We start from the raw sequence: 20,205 nt of genomic DNA, 5'->3' as shown, positions 1-20,205 counted from the left end.
TTAATTAGTTTTTATTCTGTATTACTTGGTTAATTTCAAAATAATTTCAGGTAATAAAGTTTAACTTTTCTGATTTTGTAATTCATTTAAGGTAGCTACACTCTCAGTAGTAATGTGTCGTGTAAAAAACCAGGGGTGAAGCGGTGCCACCTTAACAACCCTGGCACCTCCCTTTTCTCTTTCCTGGTGTTTAAACTCCTCTTTGATAAAAGCAGGAGTGGGTCAAAGTGCACTGCAAGGCCAGACGGTTAAAAACACGCTGTAGGGAGTTTTAATAATGGAGGATTACTAACATCAAACGATGAAGAGGAGAGCCGTGAAACACGATGATTCATCCCCCGATACGAAGGACAGGAGGGCGGCTAGCCCTGGGAAGAAGGAGGGGACTCAGTGAGTAACTTTAAAACATCATCAACGTTATTCTGTTGTCGGAGATAAAGTTTGTCTTTCAGGGGAGAGATATGAAGCTCTGCAGACGATCTTGAAGCCATTATCTTTCTTTTTTATGCGACAAACCCACACAAAGTAACGCATAATTGTGATACTGGAGAAAATGATGCAAGGTTTGTTTTACATTTTCTACAAATCACACCCTGAAAAGGGCAGCGAGTATTTGTATTGAGTCCGCTTTGACGTGAATAAAGTCCAGTGCAACCGACTGAAGTCACCAGTTTATAAACAACCATCTGTTCATTATGTAATCCCTGTGTAAATACAACTCTGTGAAGTGAAGCAGCTAAGAGGTCAATGGTAGCTCTGGAGGAGCTGCAGAGATTCACAGTTTAGGTTGGAGAATCTGTCTACAGGACAACTGTTAGCCGTGTACTGCACAAATTTGGCCTTTATTAAAGACCAGCAAGAAGAAAGCCGTAGTTGAAACTAAACCATTAGAACTCCTATTTGCAGTTTGCTGCGAGCAATGTAGGGTATGACACAGTGGTATGAAGAAGAAGGAGCCCTGGTCAAATGAGACCAAAAATGAACTATTTGGCCTGAAGGCAAAAGTCTCTATAGCAAAACCCCCCTAACCCATTGTCCCCAAAGTGAAATTTGGTGGTGGCAGAATCATGCTGTGGGAGCACTTTTCTTCAGCAGGGACACGAACGGTAATCTTTTCCACTGGCTCGTTTTAGCTGGCGTGGCTCCGCTCCACTCGGTTCTGCTCTACTCTGTAACTGTTGTTTCCACTGACCCACTGACAGCTGAAGCCCCGCCTCCAGCCATGAGTGTAGTTCGCTGTGCTCTATTAACGTTACTGTGTTACATTGTCACATTAAAGTAAATAGAAAATAAAAACATAAATAAACTAAATACTAATAACGTTTGTATTAATATATATGCAAGAATGTATTATGGGTTTTTTTATGTCAAAAATGATCCACGAGGATAATTATCTGGACCACAGCCCTGCCAGAATTTATAAAATAAGGCTCAGGGGTTCTGATCTGAGGAGGGTTTGGCGGGAGAAGCAGAGAGGAGAGATGCTGCTGTCTGGACTGGTGAAGCTCCAAAGTTTGCCCGAAGAAGTTACAATTTTGGGCTTTAATGGGGACGTTTTTGTCTTATCCATGGCAATAATGATGATAAGGACTTAAAAGCGCAAAATCGCGGACTTTTGACTTTTGAAGTTAGTTTTAGGTTGGATATTGCATATTCGTGCTCCGCAGATTCAGCGGGCTTACTCTCCCATTTGACCCGATGCAAGCAGTCTGATTACAGGCAGCTGCTCTCTGCCGGCTCCCTCCTCCTGCAGATGCTGGTTCGCTTAAGGACCATCAAAAAATGTCAGAACCAAACACGTTTCATGGTAGTTTTGTTTTGTGTGTTTGGGGGGAAATGTTTGTGCCTCTGAACAGCTGCTTTTATGTGTGATCAGCTTATTTAGGATGTTATTACATACAACGCTCTGCCTGCGTGTAATTCAGAAAGCTGATTTATCCTTTTTCTTGATCTGTAAACGGTAAAATTACATGAATGGCTTGCTCCAGCCACTGTGGTCTTTAATATAATTGTAGTCGCTCTTGAGTTTTTTTACTTTTCCCTGCACTGTCTCAAAGAAAACCTTCTCATTTCTCCTCCTTCCACAGCCAATCAGTGAACATCAGTCTGTTCACATCACATGTAGTCCCTACTCAGCCCCGGTCGGAGCTGCTCAGGAGCAGGAACCACAAAAGTAGATACCGGTATGGAAAAAATAGTAATGGAAACGCTCGCATAGCGAGACGAGTGGAGTCCACTAGGGCCAAATCGAGCCAGTGGAAAAGGGCCATTAGTTCATAGTTCAGGATGGGGTTATAAACATGTTGCTACTGGAAGAAAACCCGTTAGTTTCCAAAAGACTTTAGATTAGTGGGTTCTCAACCCTAGTCTTCAGTGCCCACTGGACTTCATGTTTAGATGTGTCTCTGCTCCAGAATTGCAGGACAGTGGGCACTGAGGACCAGGACTGAGAACCACTGTCAAGTCATGTCAAGCTTTTCAGCAACAAGGCACTCAAGGCACTGTACCTGAGGAAAAACATTACAATGATACAGAAAATCAAATACAGAAAAACAAATCAAATGACACTAATAATCTTTGGGAGTAATAATAATTAATAATCCTTCTGGGTTTACAGATAGAAATTGGTTCCAAGCCACTCTTAATAATAAAGCATATTTTGCTAAAAGAAGATGATAATATTAATAGTCTCATCATTCCACTGAATTCTAACTAGTGAAGCTGAGTCACTGGTACAAAACAGCTTTAGTCAACGTTTTCAGGTGCTAATAATATATTGCTTTTACTGGTACTGAAGTTGAACTAAGTAATAACAGTCCGTTGTAGTCTAACTAAGAAAGCTGGGTCATTGGTGTAAGAACAGCTAAAGTCCAAATTACTAATAATGTTTGGGTTTTGCTGATGAAATCACACAATTAGGTGCAGGACTAAGCAACACACAAGAAGAAAAGATTTTGCAAGAGTGCGGTGTAATCCTGGGGTTGCGAATATATAACTGTGAGTGTTTGCAAGAATTAAACTGTCAACACAGATAGAGCGCCATTGTCCTTCAATCGGCCGCAAAGTCTTATCTGGGTCACAGCTGATCGAGGCTGCTGGGAAAGAGCGCCATGTTTACATGACATCCAGGAGATATTTTGTCGATAGCCACTTAGCAGAAGTTGCCAAGGCCACGTTGGGGCACCAGATTTAGAAAAACAATAAGTGTTCTAGTTCAAGCAGTTGTGTGGATTTCCGACCACTTTAAGAGTTTTTACTGTTATCTCTCAATTGCGAATCCAAATATCCAAATTTCTGGGACTTTCCCACAGTTCTGGAGCGAACAACCTTCTCCATGATTAAATCCTTTCACCTCTGAGTCCAAAAGCCACTTCCAGGCTATGATTCTGTTCAAGAATCGCATCCAGCTTGCGGCTTAGCTCTCTTAACAATTCAGTCTGAACATTGATCGCTCTGCAGATTCCAACCAGCATCGCAGGCAGCTTTGGGATGCTATGAACAGCTGCCCACGTTTTGCTACTCACTCGATAAGTCAGGTAACCGCTGGCTCCAAAAAGCAGAAATCCTGTTATCAAAAATCCAAATATATAAACGTCTTCTGCGTCCTCAAGCGACATTGTAGTCAAGCAGACAATCTTCCACTGTTGCCAGGAATCCATTGTGTATCTAGAGAAGAATGTACCAGCTGGGCAAGAGGGTTCTCCTTTGCCCTGTCTTTCCGTGGAAAAAATTTGATCAATTGTGTTGAGAGACCAGCTGACCAAATCCATAATTTGCAAGTTTGGAAGATATGTAAAGTGAGGCTCTGAGAAAAACACAAGACAAAAGCAGATGCAGAAGCAGGCAAGAGGGAGGGAGAGAAAACGCGTGCGTCCTCCACCGAGAGCAGAGCAAGAAAAAGAAAAGTTGATTTAAATCAACTGATTTAAATCAAAGCGTATTCATGGGTTAGAATGGCTCAGTCAAAGTCCAGACCGTGCTCCAATTAAGAATCTGACAAGACTTGAAAATTGTTGTTCAGACACTCGCCATCCAGTCTGATTAATTTGCAAAGAAACGTTTCAGTCTGTAGCTGTTTAAAGCTGCTAACACACCCAAAAGACACGCAGTGCAGTGAAAATATACACTGTTTGTAGGTGTAATGTGACCAAAAGGGCATGATTACTTTTACAAGGCACTGAAGTACAGCAGACATTCAGCTTATAATTTTATGTACATGTTTAAATTATATTCTGGGTCGAGTAAGAAATGAAATTAGCAAGTCACAGCAGCATTTCTTTCTGATTTGGTTGTTAGTCCCAAGGGGCTCATTTAATTCTTTTAGCAAAAGCAAATTGGAATTTGTAAGCTTGCATCAGTACAATAAACTGTACTTAATGAGTATCAACTAATGGTAGGGTTAGGTTGTGATGATAAATTCTGCTCCATGAATATGGCATTGTTTTCCTTCCTGTTGGATGATGAGTGTTCAGAGTCGCCCAGATCCTGTTGTGGTTTCTCAACTACTAACACACACACACACAAACAAACACACACACACACACACACACACACACACACAAAATGTTCTACTATGTACTATGTTGTAGTTACTCATTGACATGATGCATTGTCTTGAAGGTCAGAAGTTTACATCCTCTAATCATGCCAAATTAATTTAGGGCTTTTAATGATTTAATTTAAGTTTAATTTTTTCAGGGGGCACATCATGAAACACAGAACGTCAATGAACTTTGCAAACAATAACCAAGGGCAAAGGTTTATATATATATATTATGGATTTTCTTTGGTCAAAATTCTTACTAATATTTAGTTGAAATTGGTAGAGTTCATTTCAATTCCCTGGCAAAGACTGTCAGAAAAATGTCATAAATTTTGTTTACTGATTATTGTCAATGAATTAGGCTTTAATCCCCTAGTTTGTAAATCAGCTCCTATGGATATGGAAGTTAATAATGAAGGACATATTTAACTCATGGCAACCTATTGGGTTTTGGAATAAATGGCTGCCAATATGTTCCCTTGAGCATAGTAAAGACATCAGTTTTCAGCTAAAATGGCTCTGCTGGCTGATTAGAGTGTTAATAGAGGCATAGAAGGGAGGTATTGTCCATTAACCCTTGTGTGGTGTTCATATTGTTTTTACTCAGCCAACGTTTCTGGTTCTGGTGGACCCGTTGCATTTTGTGATTTTTAATGCCTCACAATTAAACACTTAATGAAAATCATGATATGAGTGGAAACAAATTTACAATTAATTTACATTAATTGTATCATTTTTCCTTCAGTAAATAATGAAAATGGGTCCCACAGACCCAAACACCACACAAGGGTTAATTGGGTGTAGTCTGGAACCCATTTTCTTCTTTGCTGTCGCCTCTGGGGATGCGAGACTAGCTTCAGTCAAAGCTAGTCATCTCTTCTTATCACAGCAGCCACAAACCGGTACATGTGTGTAGCAACTCTCTACTGTACATGCCAACAGGCTGGGGTCTGCATCCCAACCAGCCTCAGAGTCCCTTCATTGCTTTTCTGGGGGAACCATTTAGAAAAGTCATTCCTCTTGCTTTGTCGGAATGGTGCTACAGGTGGCAGGGTTACTGGGTTAAAGTTTTCTGTTGGTAAAATAAGCAAGTTACTGAAAAAAAAGCAGACTTAGAGTCTCTGGCTTTTATCAATATTTATTCATGGCTGTCAATGCAGTAATGGAAAAAACTAAGTAGTAGTGCCCAAAGGATTTAAGAGGGGAAAAACCAGCTAGTTGCTGCTAATTAAAACATCTAAATAACTGATCATAAGCAGTGTGATCAAAGCATACAGGTGTTGTGTTATTACACTACCAAGTCAGTAAGTCATCAGCAATGACCTTAGATAAGCAACTCTTACAGCCCATTAATCTGGAAAGCATTATGAGGCAATTTCCAGTTTAGAAATGATTTATTAACAATTTATTTGCAAATTCTCGCACTTGTACTCATCGTCTTCCGCTTATCAAGGACCAGGTCGCGGTGGCAGCAGACTAAGTAGAGATAGCCACACTTCTCTCTCCCCAGACATGTCCTCCAGCTCCTCTGGGGGAAGCACAAGGCATTCCAGGGCAGCCAAGAGACAAATGCCCCTTTTCCACAGCACAGCAATGACTCTACTCTGAGCTCCTCCCAGGTGCCCGACCTCCTCACCCTATCTCTAAGGCAATGCCAGGCCACCCTGCGGAGGAAGCTCATTTCAGCTGCTTGTATCCAGCATCTCATTCTTTCGCTTATGACCCAAAGTTGATGCCCATAGGTGAGGGTAGAAACATAGACCGACCGCAAAATCAACAGATCTGCTTTTTGGCTTAGCTCTCTCTTCACCACAACAGACCAGCACAGCATCTTCATTAGTGCGTCAGCCTCACCAATCTGTCTGTTGATCTCCCGCTCCATTCTCCCCTCACTCGTGAACAAGACCCTGAGATACTTGAACTCCTCTGATTGAAGCAGGAGCTCCCCTACAACTTGATGAGAGCAAACCACCCTTTTTAAAGTCGAGAACCATGGCCTCAGATTTGGAGGGGCTCATCCCTGCTACTTATTTTATGAACAGGACCGGTGACAAAGGGCAGCTCTGCTGGAGTCCTACATGCACTGGCAACAAGTCTGACTCAGTGCTGGCAATGCGAACCAAACCCCTGTTTCACTTGTTCAGAGACCAGATGGCCCCTAATAAAGGGCCTCCGACTCGGTACTCCTGGAGCATCCCCCATAGGGCACCATGAGGGACACTGTCGAATGCCTTCTCCAGGTCCACAAAACTCCCATGAACCCTCAAGCACCCTGTAGAGGGTGTAGAGCTGGTCCAGTGTTCCACAGCAAGGACGAAAACCACACTGCTTCTTCTGAAGCTTAGGTTCGACTGTCGGCCGGACTGTCCTCAACACCCTGGCATAGGTCTTACCAGGGAGGCTGGGAAGTGTGATCCCCTGGTAATTGTAACACACCTTCTGCTCTGCCTGTCCAGAAGGACTGTTCATGACCGCCACGCAATGTTCAAGAAGTGTGTCAACCACGTTAGCCCCACAACCTTAGATAAGGTACCTCAAGATTTCTTTCTCCCCAGACAGAGAGATTTCTCTCTGTCCCTAGACAGACAGAGATATTTCTTTCTCTGTCTAGGGACATAGAGGGGACAGACAGAGAGATTTCATCTGCCCCCGAAGCCTTGCGACGTGGAGCTTTTTGACCACCTCTTTGACTTCAGCCTGGTTGATGATTGAGTCCAACTCCGTGTCCCCAGTCTCTGCTTCCACCAGGGAACGCGTGACGACAGGATTAAGGAGATTCACGAAATACTCCTTCCGCCGCCCAATAATGTCCCCCGTCGATATCAACAGCATCCCACCCCCACTGTAAACAGTGTTTTCGAAGTACTGCTTCCCTCTTGGCCTCCCTTGGGCCTCAGTTTCTGGCAAACTATCTGACACGGTTTATCAGAATCGCTTCGAGGTCGATCGATATTCCCTCTCCATGGCCTCGCCCAACTTCTCCCAGGCCCGAGGTTTGCATCTGCTACCACCTGCGCCGCAGTACGGTGGGTCTCTTGTTACCTGTTAGCTGTCTCAGGAGTCCCACAAGCCAGCCAGAGCCTATAGGACTCCTTCTTCAGCTAGACGGCATCCCTTACTTCTGGTGTTCACCACAGTATTCAGGGAAGGCACTTTAGTCTTTTTGGGCCACAGCTAAAGGCGGCAGCATCGACAACAGAGGCACAGAACACAGTCCACTCGGTATCAATGTCCCCAACCTCCACCAGAATCTGGTCAAAGCTTTCCGGATGTGGGAGTTGAATACCTCCCTGGCTGAGTGCTCTGCCGGACGTTCCCAGTAGGCCCTCACTATACACTTGGGCCTGCCAAGTCTGCTCAGTTTCTGACTCTTCCAGCAGATCCAACTCAGCACCAGTTGGTGCTTGGTGGACAGCTCAGCCCCTTTCTTCCCTCGAGTGTTCAAGAAATGCAGCTGAAGGTCTGAAGACATGATTACAAAGTTGATCAATGACCTCATGCCTAGGGTGTCTTGGTGCCAAGTGCACTGATGAATACCCTTATGCTTGAACATGGTGTTCATTATGGACAAACCGTGACTGGCACAGAAGTCCAATAACGAAAGGTGTCACTGTCTTTTCCCACGTGGGCTTTGAAGTCCCCCTGCAGAATGATGGAGTCCCCGAGAGGGGAACTGTTCAACACCCCTGACAGAGACGCCAAGATGGCCGGGTACTCCGCAACACTGCAGAGCCCGTAGGTCGAAACAACAGTCAGAGACCTCTCCCCGACCTGAAGGTGCAGGGATGCGACCCTCTCATCCGTCCAGGTAAATCCCAGCACAAAACGACCGAACTGAGGTGCGGCAAGCAAACCCACCCCGGCTCACCGTCTCTCCCCGCGTGCCACTCCAGAGTAGAAGAGAGTCCAACTCTTCTCTAGGAGCTGGGTTCCAGAGCCCACGCTGTGTGTGGAGGTGAGCCTGACTATCCTAGCCAATATCTCCACCTCCAGCAGAAACTCAGGCTCCCCCCCACCACCAGGTGACATTCCATGTCCCTAGAGCCAGTTTAAGCATCCGGATATCAGGTCGTCAAGGTCTCTGCCTTCAACTGCCGCCCGATCCTCTTAAGATCAATCGTTCATGCCTCCCCTGCAGGTGGCGGGCCCACTGGGTAATGGCCTTGCGTTCCTCGCATGGGCTTGCCCTGGCCATTTCCTGCCAAGCGAGTCCCAACCCCGGGTCTGGCTCCAGGGTGGGGCCCCAGCTCCGCTGTACCGGGCGATGTCACGTGCTTTGTGGTGGTAGTCCTTATGAAGGCTTCTGAACTGCTCTTTGTCTGACCCATCATCCAGAGCTTGTTTGCCATGGGAGGCCCTACCATGGGCCCTGGAGAACATAGCCTCTAGGATTATTCGAGCACTCAAACACCTCCACCACGTTAAGGTTGCGGTTGAATTTACTCGTACTCGTCGTCTTCCGCTTATCCGGGACCGGGTCGCGGGGGCAGCAGACTCAGCAGAGACACCCAAACATCCCTCTCCCCAGACACCTCCTCCAGCTCCTCCGGGGGAAGCCCAAGGCGTTCCCAGGCCAGCCGAGAGACAGTTCCTCCAGCGTGTCCTGGGCCGTCCCCTGGGCCTCCTCCCGGTGGGACGTGCCTGGAACACCTCCCGAGGAAGGCGTCCAGGAGGCATCCGGTATAGATTCCCGAGCCACCTCAACTGGCTCCTCTCGATGTGAAGGAACAGCGGCTCTACTCCAACCCCCTCCCGGATAGCCAAGCTCCTCACCCTATCTCTAAGGGAGTGCCCGGCCACCCTACGGAGGTTGTATTTATTCACAATTTACAGTGCCTTGCGAAAGTATTCGGCTCCCTTGAACTTTTCAACCTCTTGCCACGTTTCAGGCTTCAAACATAAAGATATAAAATTTAAATTTTTTGTGAAGAATCAACAACACGTGGGACACAATCATGAAGTGGAATGAAATTTATTAGATGGGTCAAACTTTTTTAACAAATAAAAAACTGAAAAGTGGGGCGTGCAATATTATTCAGCCCCTTTACTTTCAGTGCAGCAAACTCACTCCAGAAGTTCAGTGAGGATCTCTGAATGATCCAATGTTGTCCCAAATGACTGATGATGATAAATAGAATCCACCTGTGTGTAATCAAGTCTCCGTATAAATGCACCAGCTCTGTGATAGTCTCAGGGTTCTGTTCAAAGCGCAGAGAGCATCATGAAGACCAAGGAACACACCAGGCAGATCTGAGATGCTGTTGTGGAGACGTTTAAAGCTGGATTTGGATACAAAAAGATTTCCCAAGCTTTAAACGTCCCAAGGAGAACTGTGCAAGCAATCATATTGAAATGGAAGGAGTATCGGACCACTGCAAATCTACCAAGACCCGGCCGTCCCTCTAAACTTTCATCTCGAACAAGGAGAAGACTGATCAGCGATGCAGCCAAGAGGCCCGTGATCACTCTGGATGAACTGCAGAGATCTACAGCTGAGGTGGGAGAGTCTGTCCATAGGACAACAATCAGTCGTACACTGCACAAATCTGGCCTTTATGGAAGAGTGGCAAGAAGAAAACCATTTCTCAAAGATATCCTTAAAAAGTCTCGTTTAAAGTTTGCCACAAGCCACCTGGGAGACACACCAGACATGTGGAAGAAGGTGCTCTGGGCAGATGAAACCAAAATCGAACTGTTTGGCCACAATGCAAAACGATATGTTTGGCGTAAAAGCAACACAGCTCATCACCCTGAACACATCATCCCCACTGTCAAACATGGTGGTGGCGGCATCATGGTCTGGGCCTGCTTTTTGTCAGGAGGGACAGGGAAGATGGTCACAATTGATGGGAAGATGGATGGGGCCAAATACAGGACCATTCTGGAAGAAAACCTGCTGGAGTCTGCAAGAGACCTGAGACTGGGACGGAGATTTATCTTCCAACAAGACAATGATCCAAAACATAAAGCCAAATCTACAATGGAATGGTTCACAAATAAACGTATCCAGGTGTTGGAATGGCCAAGTCAAAGTCCAGACCTGAATCCAATCGAGAATCTGTGGAAAGAGCTGAAGACTGCTGTTCACGAACGCTCTCCATCCAACCTCACTGAGCTCCAGCTGTTTTGCAAGGAAGAATGGGCAAAAATTTCAGTCTCTCGATGTGCAAAACTGATAGAGACATACCCCAAGTGACTTGCAGCTGTAATTGCAGCAAAGGGTGGCGCTACAAAGTATTAACACAAGGGGGCCGAATAATATTGGACGCCCCACTTTTCAGTTTTTTATTTGTTAAACAAGTTTGACACATCCAATAAATTTCATTCCACTTCACGATTGTGTCCCACTTGTTGTTGATTCTTCACAAAAAATTAGAATTTTATATCTTTATGTTTGAAGCCTGAAATGTGGCAAGAGGTTGAAAAGTTCAAGGGGGCTGAGTACTTTCGCAAGGCACTGTATTTATTTGCAAATTGAAGTCCATAATTCTAGAGTGAGACTTCTTAGCTATTTTTCTTCAAGCTTGGACTGTCCAAGCTTGAAGAAAAATAAAAGATTTAGGAAAATCAACAGCTCCACTTCAGAATCCACAAGCGTCTGTTAGAAAAAGACTTAAGAAGTGTGGCTTCTTTGGAATGGTTCCAAGGAGACAGACTCTTCTCTCAGTGGCAAAGTGGTTTCTAAATTAATTTCAAGACTTATGGAATAAAGTCCTTTCAACAGATGAGACCAATGCAGAGATGTTTAGCCACACGGCCTGAAAACCCACTTAGGAGTGAAACTGCAGACAAGGATATGAATTGTTGTAGGGTATCAGTCATATTCCTCGCATTTCGTCATTCAGGGATAGTGCGGTAATGGAGGCTACAGCTTCTGGATAGAAAAGTCAGTTCTGATTATCTGGAACTTATACCGGAGGGTAAACAATTCAAACATGAGGTGGCCAGGGTGTCTGGTGCTCTAGAGAATGCTGTGCGCTTTCTTTTGAATTTTGTTGTATGCGTGTCCTGTCTGGGTAGCTCCAACTTGATGATGCGCTGTGCCGTTCTGCGGCTGTGCACCAGTCATACCAGACTGTGGCATTGTTGATCGCAATGGACCCTATGGTGCTTCTGTGGATGTTCAACAGTAGTTTTGGTGGTAGCCTGACCAGTTGTGCTGTGTTGATCCAGGTCAACCTGTTTGACAATGCAACTCAAAAAACCTCGGGTTATCCACCTCTTCCACCATCTTCCCATAAATGTGGGCTCAGCACACAGCCCTGTGGAGTACCTGACAATGAGGGTTGAGAAAGTGTACATTTCCACTCTGACCTGCTATGGGCAATCTCTGAGGAAGTTAATGGTCCATGAACAGTAAAGAACTGAGACCCAGATCATGGAGTTTGGAGACCTGCTTGTGAAGGATGAAGATGTTAAATGCGGAGCTGAAGTCCACAAATAACATCCTCACATAGGTGTTGGATGTCTCCGTGTGTGTCAAGGCAAGATGGAGCATTGTTGTCATGATATCCTCTGTGGAGAAGTTGCGTTGCAAAGGCCCAGAAAAAGTCCAGACCACAACCAGATTAAAATGCTGTGGACAGACCATAAGGGAGCTGTGCAGAAATGGATATTTGTACATCTCAATGAACCAGCAGCAACACAGGGCTAATAGTTATGCAGGAAACAACTACTTCAGTTACTGCTAAAGGTTGTTCTGCAAGCCGTTGGATCCCTGGTTAGACATAAATATTCCCATGACTGTAGATGAGTAAAATAATTCTGTCTGATTTCAGGTCCCGTCGGTGGTTAAAAAAGGGTTTACTGGCTGCTGTTGCTGTCTGCATTCTGGTGCCTGTCACATATAAAATAATCCCTGCATTACTTCAGGACATTATTTACACATACAGACGTAAGTGAGGACCCTGTCTGCTTTATCTGTCATGATTTGAGGGTGTTTGGGTTTATTTATTCTTTATTTCAGTTTGTGTTTTTGGATCCTGCTTCTGTTTATTATTTTCCTGGTTGTGCTTTAGTTTCTGATTATTGTTTTCTAGTTCATGTCTTGCAAATTATGTTTCTCTTTATTAGTTTGTATCATTGGATTTCTGTTTTGCTCCAGTCACGTTCGATTTTTACTCCCTGCATCTGTCAACCAGTAATCAGCTTCATTCTGTCCACCTGCATCATGCAATAAGTCTTTTTCATTTCACCTGTACCATGCTCCATATATTCACCACCATTCTGTTTACTCATCGCGGAAACATCACTTCTCTCTGTTATCTGTTCCTGTTTCCCCAGTTTGTTTATTCCTGCCTCCTCTTGAGAGTGAGTTTTGTTTTGCTTGAAATTAAACCATTACTTTGCCTGTCCGTCTGCATTCTGGGGTCCACTCCGATCAGCCATTGTGACATTATCTTGGTATCCTAAATCTTCCAGCTCTAAAACAAGAATCACCCCTCCTCTTTGTGTGTAGTCAGTGTGCCGTTCTTTGTGGATCTCAGCCAACCTGCTGATTTGTCCCTCAATCACACCATCAACATGTACCTAACATCAGAGGAAGGAATTTCCCTGGGTGTATGGTGAGTAGATGCCAGGTTGATGTTGCTTCTCTGGCATAAATTAAAAACATGTACCGCATGTAAGTGTTTGTTAATGCTCCAGTTTTTAGTTGGATCTGTAAAGGGTTCATTATCTTCAGGCATACAGTTCCTGAAAGTCGATGGAAAGAAGCTCAGGGGAAGGACCTGATGTGGTACCAGAACACATTAAATGATGGAAGTCCAATCTTCATATATCTGCACGGTAACACAGGAACAAGGTAGGATAAATTATACATTTACATGTGATTCACAATATTTTAAAACCAATTAATTTTATTTCAAAAATAATTTATTTCAGTAATTCATTTCAAACTATGAAACTCTTGTTGTACAGACTCATTTTACACAGAGTGATATAGTTCAGGCATTTGTTCCTGTTAATTTTGATGGTTCTGGCTTATAGCGAATGAAAACCCAGAATTCTGTTTCTCAGACTGCTAATATATAATGACAATATTATATATTTATAATACAATATATATCGGACCTGTTCCGGCTGCATGTTGGACTGCAGCGGGGCTGCCCTTTGTCACCGGTTCTGTTTATAACTTTAATGGACAAGATTTCTAGGCACAGGCAAGGGCCGGAAGGGGTCTGGTTTTGGGACCAGTGGATTTCATCTCTCCTTTTTGCAGATTACGTGGTCCTGCTGGCTCCCTCTAGCCAAGACCTTCAGAATGCACTGGGGCGGTTCTCAGCCGAGGCCAAAGTGGCAGTGATGAGGATCAGGTCCTCCAAGTCCAAGGTTCTCAAGTGGAAAAGGGTGGCTTGCCCTATTGGAAGGGAGTTCCTCCCTCAAGTGGAGGAGTCTTGTTCATGAGTGAGCGGAGAATGGAGCTGAAAATTGACAGACGGATTGGTGTTGCTGCTCCAGTAATTTGAACATTGCACCTGTGGTGAATAAAGGGTTGAGCCGAAAGGTGAAGCTCTCGATTTACCAGTCGTTCTACACACCTACCCTCACCTATGGGTATTAACTTTGGGTCATGACCAAAAGAAAGATATCACGTATACAAGCGGCTGAAATGAGCTTCATTCACAGGGTGGCCAGGCACTCCATTAGAGACAGGGTGAGGAGCTCGGCCATCCGGAAGGGTCTCAGAGTAGAGGAATTTCTCCTGTTAGATGACCATGGTGACCTTGGACTTGATAAATCGCAGTGAACTAACATGTTTAGCTTGGGTAAGAGGCTTCTGACGTAGTCTCTGCTTCAAGAGTGACTTAGCACAAGGAATGGAACAGTTGTAGCTCATGTCCTTTTGACACTTATTCATATTACTTGTACTCATTTTTTAACCACAATTAAACTTTCAAATTATATGGTTGGATACAGCATTGTGTGAACAAGCAGCTTCTTTAGCAATGATATTTTATAGCTTACCCTCCTTGTGGAGTGTGTCAGAGACTGTCTGCTCCACAGCTGTCAAGTCTGCAGTCTTCCCCGTGATTGTGTGGAGAACAACATTTCTGGATTAAAAAGACATTTTTATTGACCTATATAATAATCAGATTTTATGGCTAACTGAATTCTAGGTTTTCATGAATTTTCCCAATTTACAAAAATAAATGCTTGAAATATAAACATGTGTTTAATTAATCTAAATGGCATGAGAGTCACATTATGAATATAATTATTAAAATAAATTTAATACCATTGATGTTCTGCTTTTCCATATACATCTCTATATATTAATGGACATGTGAAGAGAGAAAAATATCCACACTTATACACATGTTTGCTGCTGTTTTTGTTTTTTTAGAAAAATCATTAATTTGTTTGCATGTATATTTGCTAATGAATTTCCACAGAGCAGCCCCACACAGGGTGGGAGTGGCAAAAGTGAGTAATCACCAACACCAATACATTTCTTGACATGACATTGTGGTTTATCATTCTGAATAATAATAATAAACACTATGTGTCAACAGTTACTGAGTGCACTGGGTTACCATGTGGTGGTGCCTGACTACAGAGGTAGGAGCTATTTACTGACTCCATGTATCTGTTCCCTGCTCTCCACCCAGATCCAGAGCCCCTTCACTTTAAGTTTCTCCTCTGTGAAGCCACATAATCTCTGTAGACCAATGCAGTTGTTCTTGATGAGTTTGATGTGAAGCAGTCAAAAGACAGCAGTTCAGCCTCAGGTCAGTGTTGAGTGCAGGTTTCCCCCCTGAGTGACAGTACTGACATCTTGTGGCGGTGAAAAGCAGTCTCTCTGTGGTTCTATTAGTGAGCAGCAGCTGATGTAAGAACCCTTGGCAGGTTTTGGAGACTCCACCGGAGAACCGACTGAATCTGGGCTGACTACAGACGCCCTGTACGTGTACAACTGGGTCAAAGCACGCAGTGGGGACAGCCTGGTGGTCATCTGGGGACACTCTCTTGGCACTGGGTCAGTTAAGAAACACAGACTTTGACACTATGGCACGTGTAGTCAGAACTTCCAGACGTCTTCTTCAGTTCTGAGTTCTTGGTGAAGAGTAGCCAGGTTTTAAATCTCCTGGGTTCAATACCTTTGCAGCTCTGCCAACATTAGACATGAGAAACCATCCCTTAACAGAAGAGGACCGAGGTTTCACCTGTCCCCCCATACAACGCAGCACTGAAACTCCTGCCACAGACGTTTCAGGGCAATTCTCACCCTTCTTCATGTGACCAGGGTAGCAAGCCTAAGAGGTCAAATAAGGACATGCTGAGAGATGAGCAGTACAGATTTGCATGGGAATTTAACCCAAGTGCTTAATAACTTGGCTACCCTCCAGCAGGAACTCAGAACTGAAGACCTCTGGAAGAGGTTGAAACATCTTCAAGAATTACAAGAAGTCCAGTTGCTTTTTATTCAATTTGTGCAACTTCCTTGACCTGGATGACTGAGAATCTGAACCAACATTTGGCACTTGTAGAAATTATTGTTGTCGTTTTTGTATCCAGCGTTTTGAATGCCAACATGTAAAACCAGGTTCTCACATACACTGCAAAAACAGGCGCATTTTTTAGGACACTTAGAATTGCCAAATATCTATTAAATGGCAACATAAACATAAAGAAAGATATTTTAATACCTGTCAATTTTTAAAGTTTACATACATTTCCTCAGTTTTTGGTAGAATTCCCTTTTAAACATTAAGTTCCTGGCAGAAGTTTGCAGGAATTTTGGCCCATTCCTCCTGACAGAAATGCAGTAACTGAGTCAGGTTTGTAGGCCACCTTGGTTAAGCACACCTTTCTGCTCTGCCCACAGATTTTCCATGGGACTGAGATCAGGGCTTTGTGATCTCACTCCAACACATTTGATATATCTGTCCTTGATCCACTTCGTGACCAGTTTGGTCGTAGGACATCTGAAAATTAGAGCCATAGATAAACCAGATTTGTTGGGTTTCTTTCTGAAATTTTGGCTGATTTATTTAGATTTTTCTGTGATGTCACACGAGGAAGCCAGATGTTTGAGGCGTTGCTTTAAAAACATTTTGTCAGATTTAATGTCAGAGAAAATGGTTTATATGTGTCATGTTTTTAGCAGTGCATGGTGAAATCTGGTCTCAACTTTAAACATGGCTCTGAAATATCCGCGGTGAGGATGTTAAAACTGTGTTTCTGTGCAGGGTGACGTCTAACACTGCAGTCAAACTACTTGAGCAAGGTATGTTTTCATACCATGGCTCACTGGCAAACACAGAATCTAACAGCATGACACAAAGGTCCCGATGTTAATTTCCTTTTTGCCTGTTTAGGTGTCGTCTTTGATGGTGTGATCCTGCAGGGGGCGTTTAGTGGCGTTCTACATCCGATACCGTTTAATATTTTCATCTGGGTAGACTACACTAAACAAGCATTTTCTCACATATTGTGCAGTTGCTGTTTTGTGGATAACAACTTTGCAATGTTTATTTCTGTGTTTAAAGTATTACTGGACATTTCCAGGCATTAAGAACTTGTTCAGTTTCCTAACGGAGGAAAAAAAGGTTGTCTTTCCCACAGAACAAAAGTGAGTTAGTTAATATTAGCAAATGTTACAAGATGCTTCATGTAAAAAGCTGATTTGCTGTTAACATTTTTCTTAAATATGTTGTACAGTGTGAGGAAAATGAAAAGTCCAATATTGTTCCTTCATTCCGAGGATGATCACTTAGTCTCCATTCAGACAGCTCGAGAGGTATTGCTTTTTATTACTTTAAAATAAGGCAATGCTACATTACATTACAGTAATGACTATAATGGATTTGTTTTGTTGTTTTTCTGTTTTATATTCTCAGATTTATGAGTTTGCTGCAAAGGCCCAAAGTAAAGACAGAGTCAAGTTTGTGACATTTGACGGTTCTCTGGGATATCTACACAACGGCTTATATCGGGATCCAAAGCTGCCGGGCATCATAAGGTGAGTGAACGTTTCACTGTCGTAAAAAGCAAACCCTCTTCCAGTTCCTGGTGGCACAACAGGAGAAAATACAAGTGATCTGATTTTTATCAGGTTCTAAAGTGATTAAACTCTAACATCAAATGTAGAAAAAACACAAAGGATTCCTGCATCTTCATTATGTCTTAAATACAGATGAAGCCAAAATGAAAAGGCTTTGTGTGCAAACTAAGTAGACCACATGATCTTGCAATTTGTAGAATCACTTTCAGCAACGATAACTTGCAGGAGTTGTTCAGGTTGAGGGCTGGGCTTTGAATGGGCCACTGCAACGCTTTCATTCTTTTCTTTTTTAACCAATCTGCTGCAGATTTGCTGCTGTATTTGGGATCATTGTCCAATTGATAACCTAATGTTAACCAAGCTTTCCCCACATAGAGTATATCTCTACCAGCTTTTCACGTCCAGAAACTGAAAATGTTGCCTGTTCTTCTTTTCAGAAGAACCATTCAATCATAGCTCTGGCTGTATGTTTAGGGTCTACTGGAAGGTGAACCTCCGGCCAGACTCGAGTCTTCTGCAGCCCCTAACAGGTCCTGTTCCTGGATTGCTCTGTGTTAAGCTCCATCTGTCTTCCCACCAACTTTTACCAGCTACCCTGACCCTGCTGAAGAAAATCATCCCTACAGCATGATGCTGCCACCACCATGTTTCACTGTGAAGTTGTTGTTCTGGGTGATGTGCAGTGCTAGTCATACATAGGGTTTAGTATGTTGTTCATTTTTGGTCGTACCTGACCAGAGCATGTTGCTGTGTCTCCTACGTGGCTTGGTTCAAACTGCAAACAGGACTATGGCTTTGCACAGCTAATATTTGTCTTGTTGACAGTCAGTTTAGAAGGATGGCCATCTCTTGGAAGGTTTGCAGTTGTTCCGTCCTCTTTCCATCTTCAGATGATGGATAGAACAGAGCTCTGTGGGAGGTTCAAAGCTTAGGATGCTGTTTCATAACCTAACCCTGCTTTAAACTTCTCCACAACTTTCTCCCTGACCTCTCTGCTGTGTTCCTTGGTCTTCATCGTGCTGTTTGTTCACTAGCGTTCTCTAACAAACCTCTGAGGCCAGAGACAGAACACCTGGATTTATACTGAGATTAAATTGCATGCATTTTTTTATGTGTTTTTAAACACTTGTGGTTTAATTTAAGTAACTGTCGAACCTAGTAAAGACCAGAAAAGTGTTGTTATGTGCTCTTATTATAAACCAAGAATTGAAAGAGGGTGTGCTTCTGATCTGCATTTTAAAATTGATTTGACGTGTTTCATTACTACAACGTGAACACTGATTCATTTCATGTCCACTCTACAGGGAGTTTGTGAAGTCGTTGTAGGAGCTCTGGGACCTTGGACAAAGAGTAACATGAATGTAATGTGAATCTAACGTATTTTACAGATCGAGCTCTTTCGCTGGGTCCAAAACGTCTAAGATCAATAAAACACAGCAAACTTTAAAAAGCCTTCGAACTCACACCAGAACACTACTGTGATTTTCTCCTCAAATGCTCACATTTTGGATCCATCTTTTAGGTAGAAGCTGCTTTAGATTCATGTTTAAATCTGGCTTTTGGTGTTAAAACACAGCATCACAGATACAAATGCTGATCCTTTTATAGACAAATGGGATTAAATGTAACCCTTCCACTATATGTTTTTGTGCAGGTGATTTTTTTTTTTGTCTATTTTGAAAACATTTTTATCTAAATCATACTCAAAAAATGCACTTTTTGAATTACTTGCAATTCTTTTGCAAAAATTTTTGCAATTTTGAACAGTCATTAAATGTACTGGAAAATCAGCCTAGCTTCCATTTATCTGCTAAAGAAAACAAATCCCACAGCATCATGATGCCATTGCTGTGCTTCTCTGTAAGGATGATCTTTTCAGATCAACTAGGAGTTTTAGGTTTCTGCTACATATAGAATTTTAGATTCAGGCCAATATGTTTAATTTTTGTGTCATCTGGCCATACCACCTTCTCCCATATGCTTGTTTTGTTTCCTACTTGGCTTGAAGGAAACTGAAAACATGACTTCTCATGGCTTTCTTTCAATAAGGGCTTTTTCTTCCCACTCATTAATAAACACCAGATTTTGTGGCACAATTGAGAGTTGTTCATTAACAAATTCTTCCACATAAGCAGTGGATCTCTGCAACTCCTCCAGAGTTACCATTGGCCTCTTGACTGCTGCTCTGGTTAGTCCTCCGTCTACCACTGATGGTGTACAACCATGTTTTAATAGTTTTATTTAATTTTTTTATTGAATCTCGCATTGTGAGATGTTCAAAGCCCTGCATCTCCACATCTTCCACAACTTTATCCCTGCTGTGTTCCTTTGTCTCCATGATACCATTTATTCACTAATGTTTTCTAAGGCCTTACCAGAACAGCTGGATTTATACTATGGCTGGAATAATGACAGGTGGACTCTGGCAGTTGGTTGCATTGCATTTTACATAGGGGTTCAGAGTAAAGGAGGATGAACATGCCACCCTAACTTGCTGATTTTATTTGTAAACTATTTTAAAACCATGGATATTTTTTTCTTCAACTTCACATTAATGGCCAGTCACAGAAAATCCAAATAAAATGCTTTAAAGCTTGTGGCTGTATGTGTGAATGTTTTTGCATGACACTTTATTTCAAAGAATCTGCTGTTTTAG

At 43.1% G+C, this 20,205-nt stretch overlaps 1 protein-coding gene across 3 annotated transcripts; it reads left to right on the top strand.

The window, feature by feature from the left end:
- Nucleotides 1-194: 194 nt before the first annotated feature.
- On the top strand, nucleotides 195-20,145 carry si:ch211-117n7.7 (Monoacylglycerol lipase ABHD12-like). 3 transcript variants are annotated; one of them, XM_047350646.1, is made up of 13 exons: nucleotides 195-390; nucleotides 12,322-12,437; nucleotides 13,002-13,107; nucleotides 13,227-13,346; nucleotides 14,938-14,968; nucleotides 15,058-15,103; nucleotides 15,392-15,521; nucleotides 16,735-16,772; nucleotides 16,864-16,943; nucleotides 17,035-17,117; nucleotides 17,207-17,285; nucleotides 17,386-17,507; nucleotides 18,024-18,824. In XM_047350646.1, exons 1-13 carry the CDS (start codon nucleotides 302-304, stop codon nucleotides 18,178-18,180), a joined length of 1,197 nt encoding a protein of 398 aa, XP_047206602.1. In that variant the 5' UTR covers nucleotides 195-301; the 3' UTR covers nucleotides 18,181-18,824. The 3 variants fall into 3 exon arrangements, with proteins under 3 accessions (XP_047206602.1, XP_047206604.1, XP_047206603.1); XM_047350648.1 differs by having other exon boundaries at nucleotides 196-390; nucleotides 17,987-18,099; XM_047350647.1 differs by lacking the exon at nucleotides 18,024-18,824 and adding an exon at nucleotides 18,854-20,145 and having other exon boundaries at nucleotides 197-390.
- The last annotated feature ends 60 nt before the right edge of the window (nucleotides 20,146-20,205 follow it).

Source organism: Girardinichthys multiradiatus, chromosome 22 (genome assembly GCF_021462225.1).
Source record: "Girardinichthys multiradiatus isolate DD_20200921_A chromosome 22, DD_fGirMul_XY1, whole genome shotgun sequence".
NCBI classification, from domain to species: domain Eukaryota; kingdom Metazoa; phylum Chordata; class Actinopteri; order Cyprinodontiformes; family Goodeidae; genus Girardinichthys; species Girardinichthys multiradiatus.
This window is presented reverse-complemented; position numbering and strand designations above follow the sequence as displayed.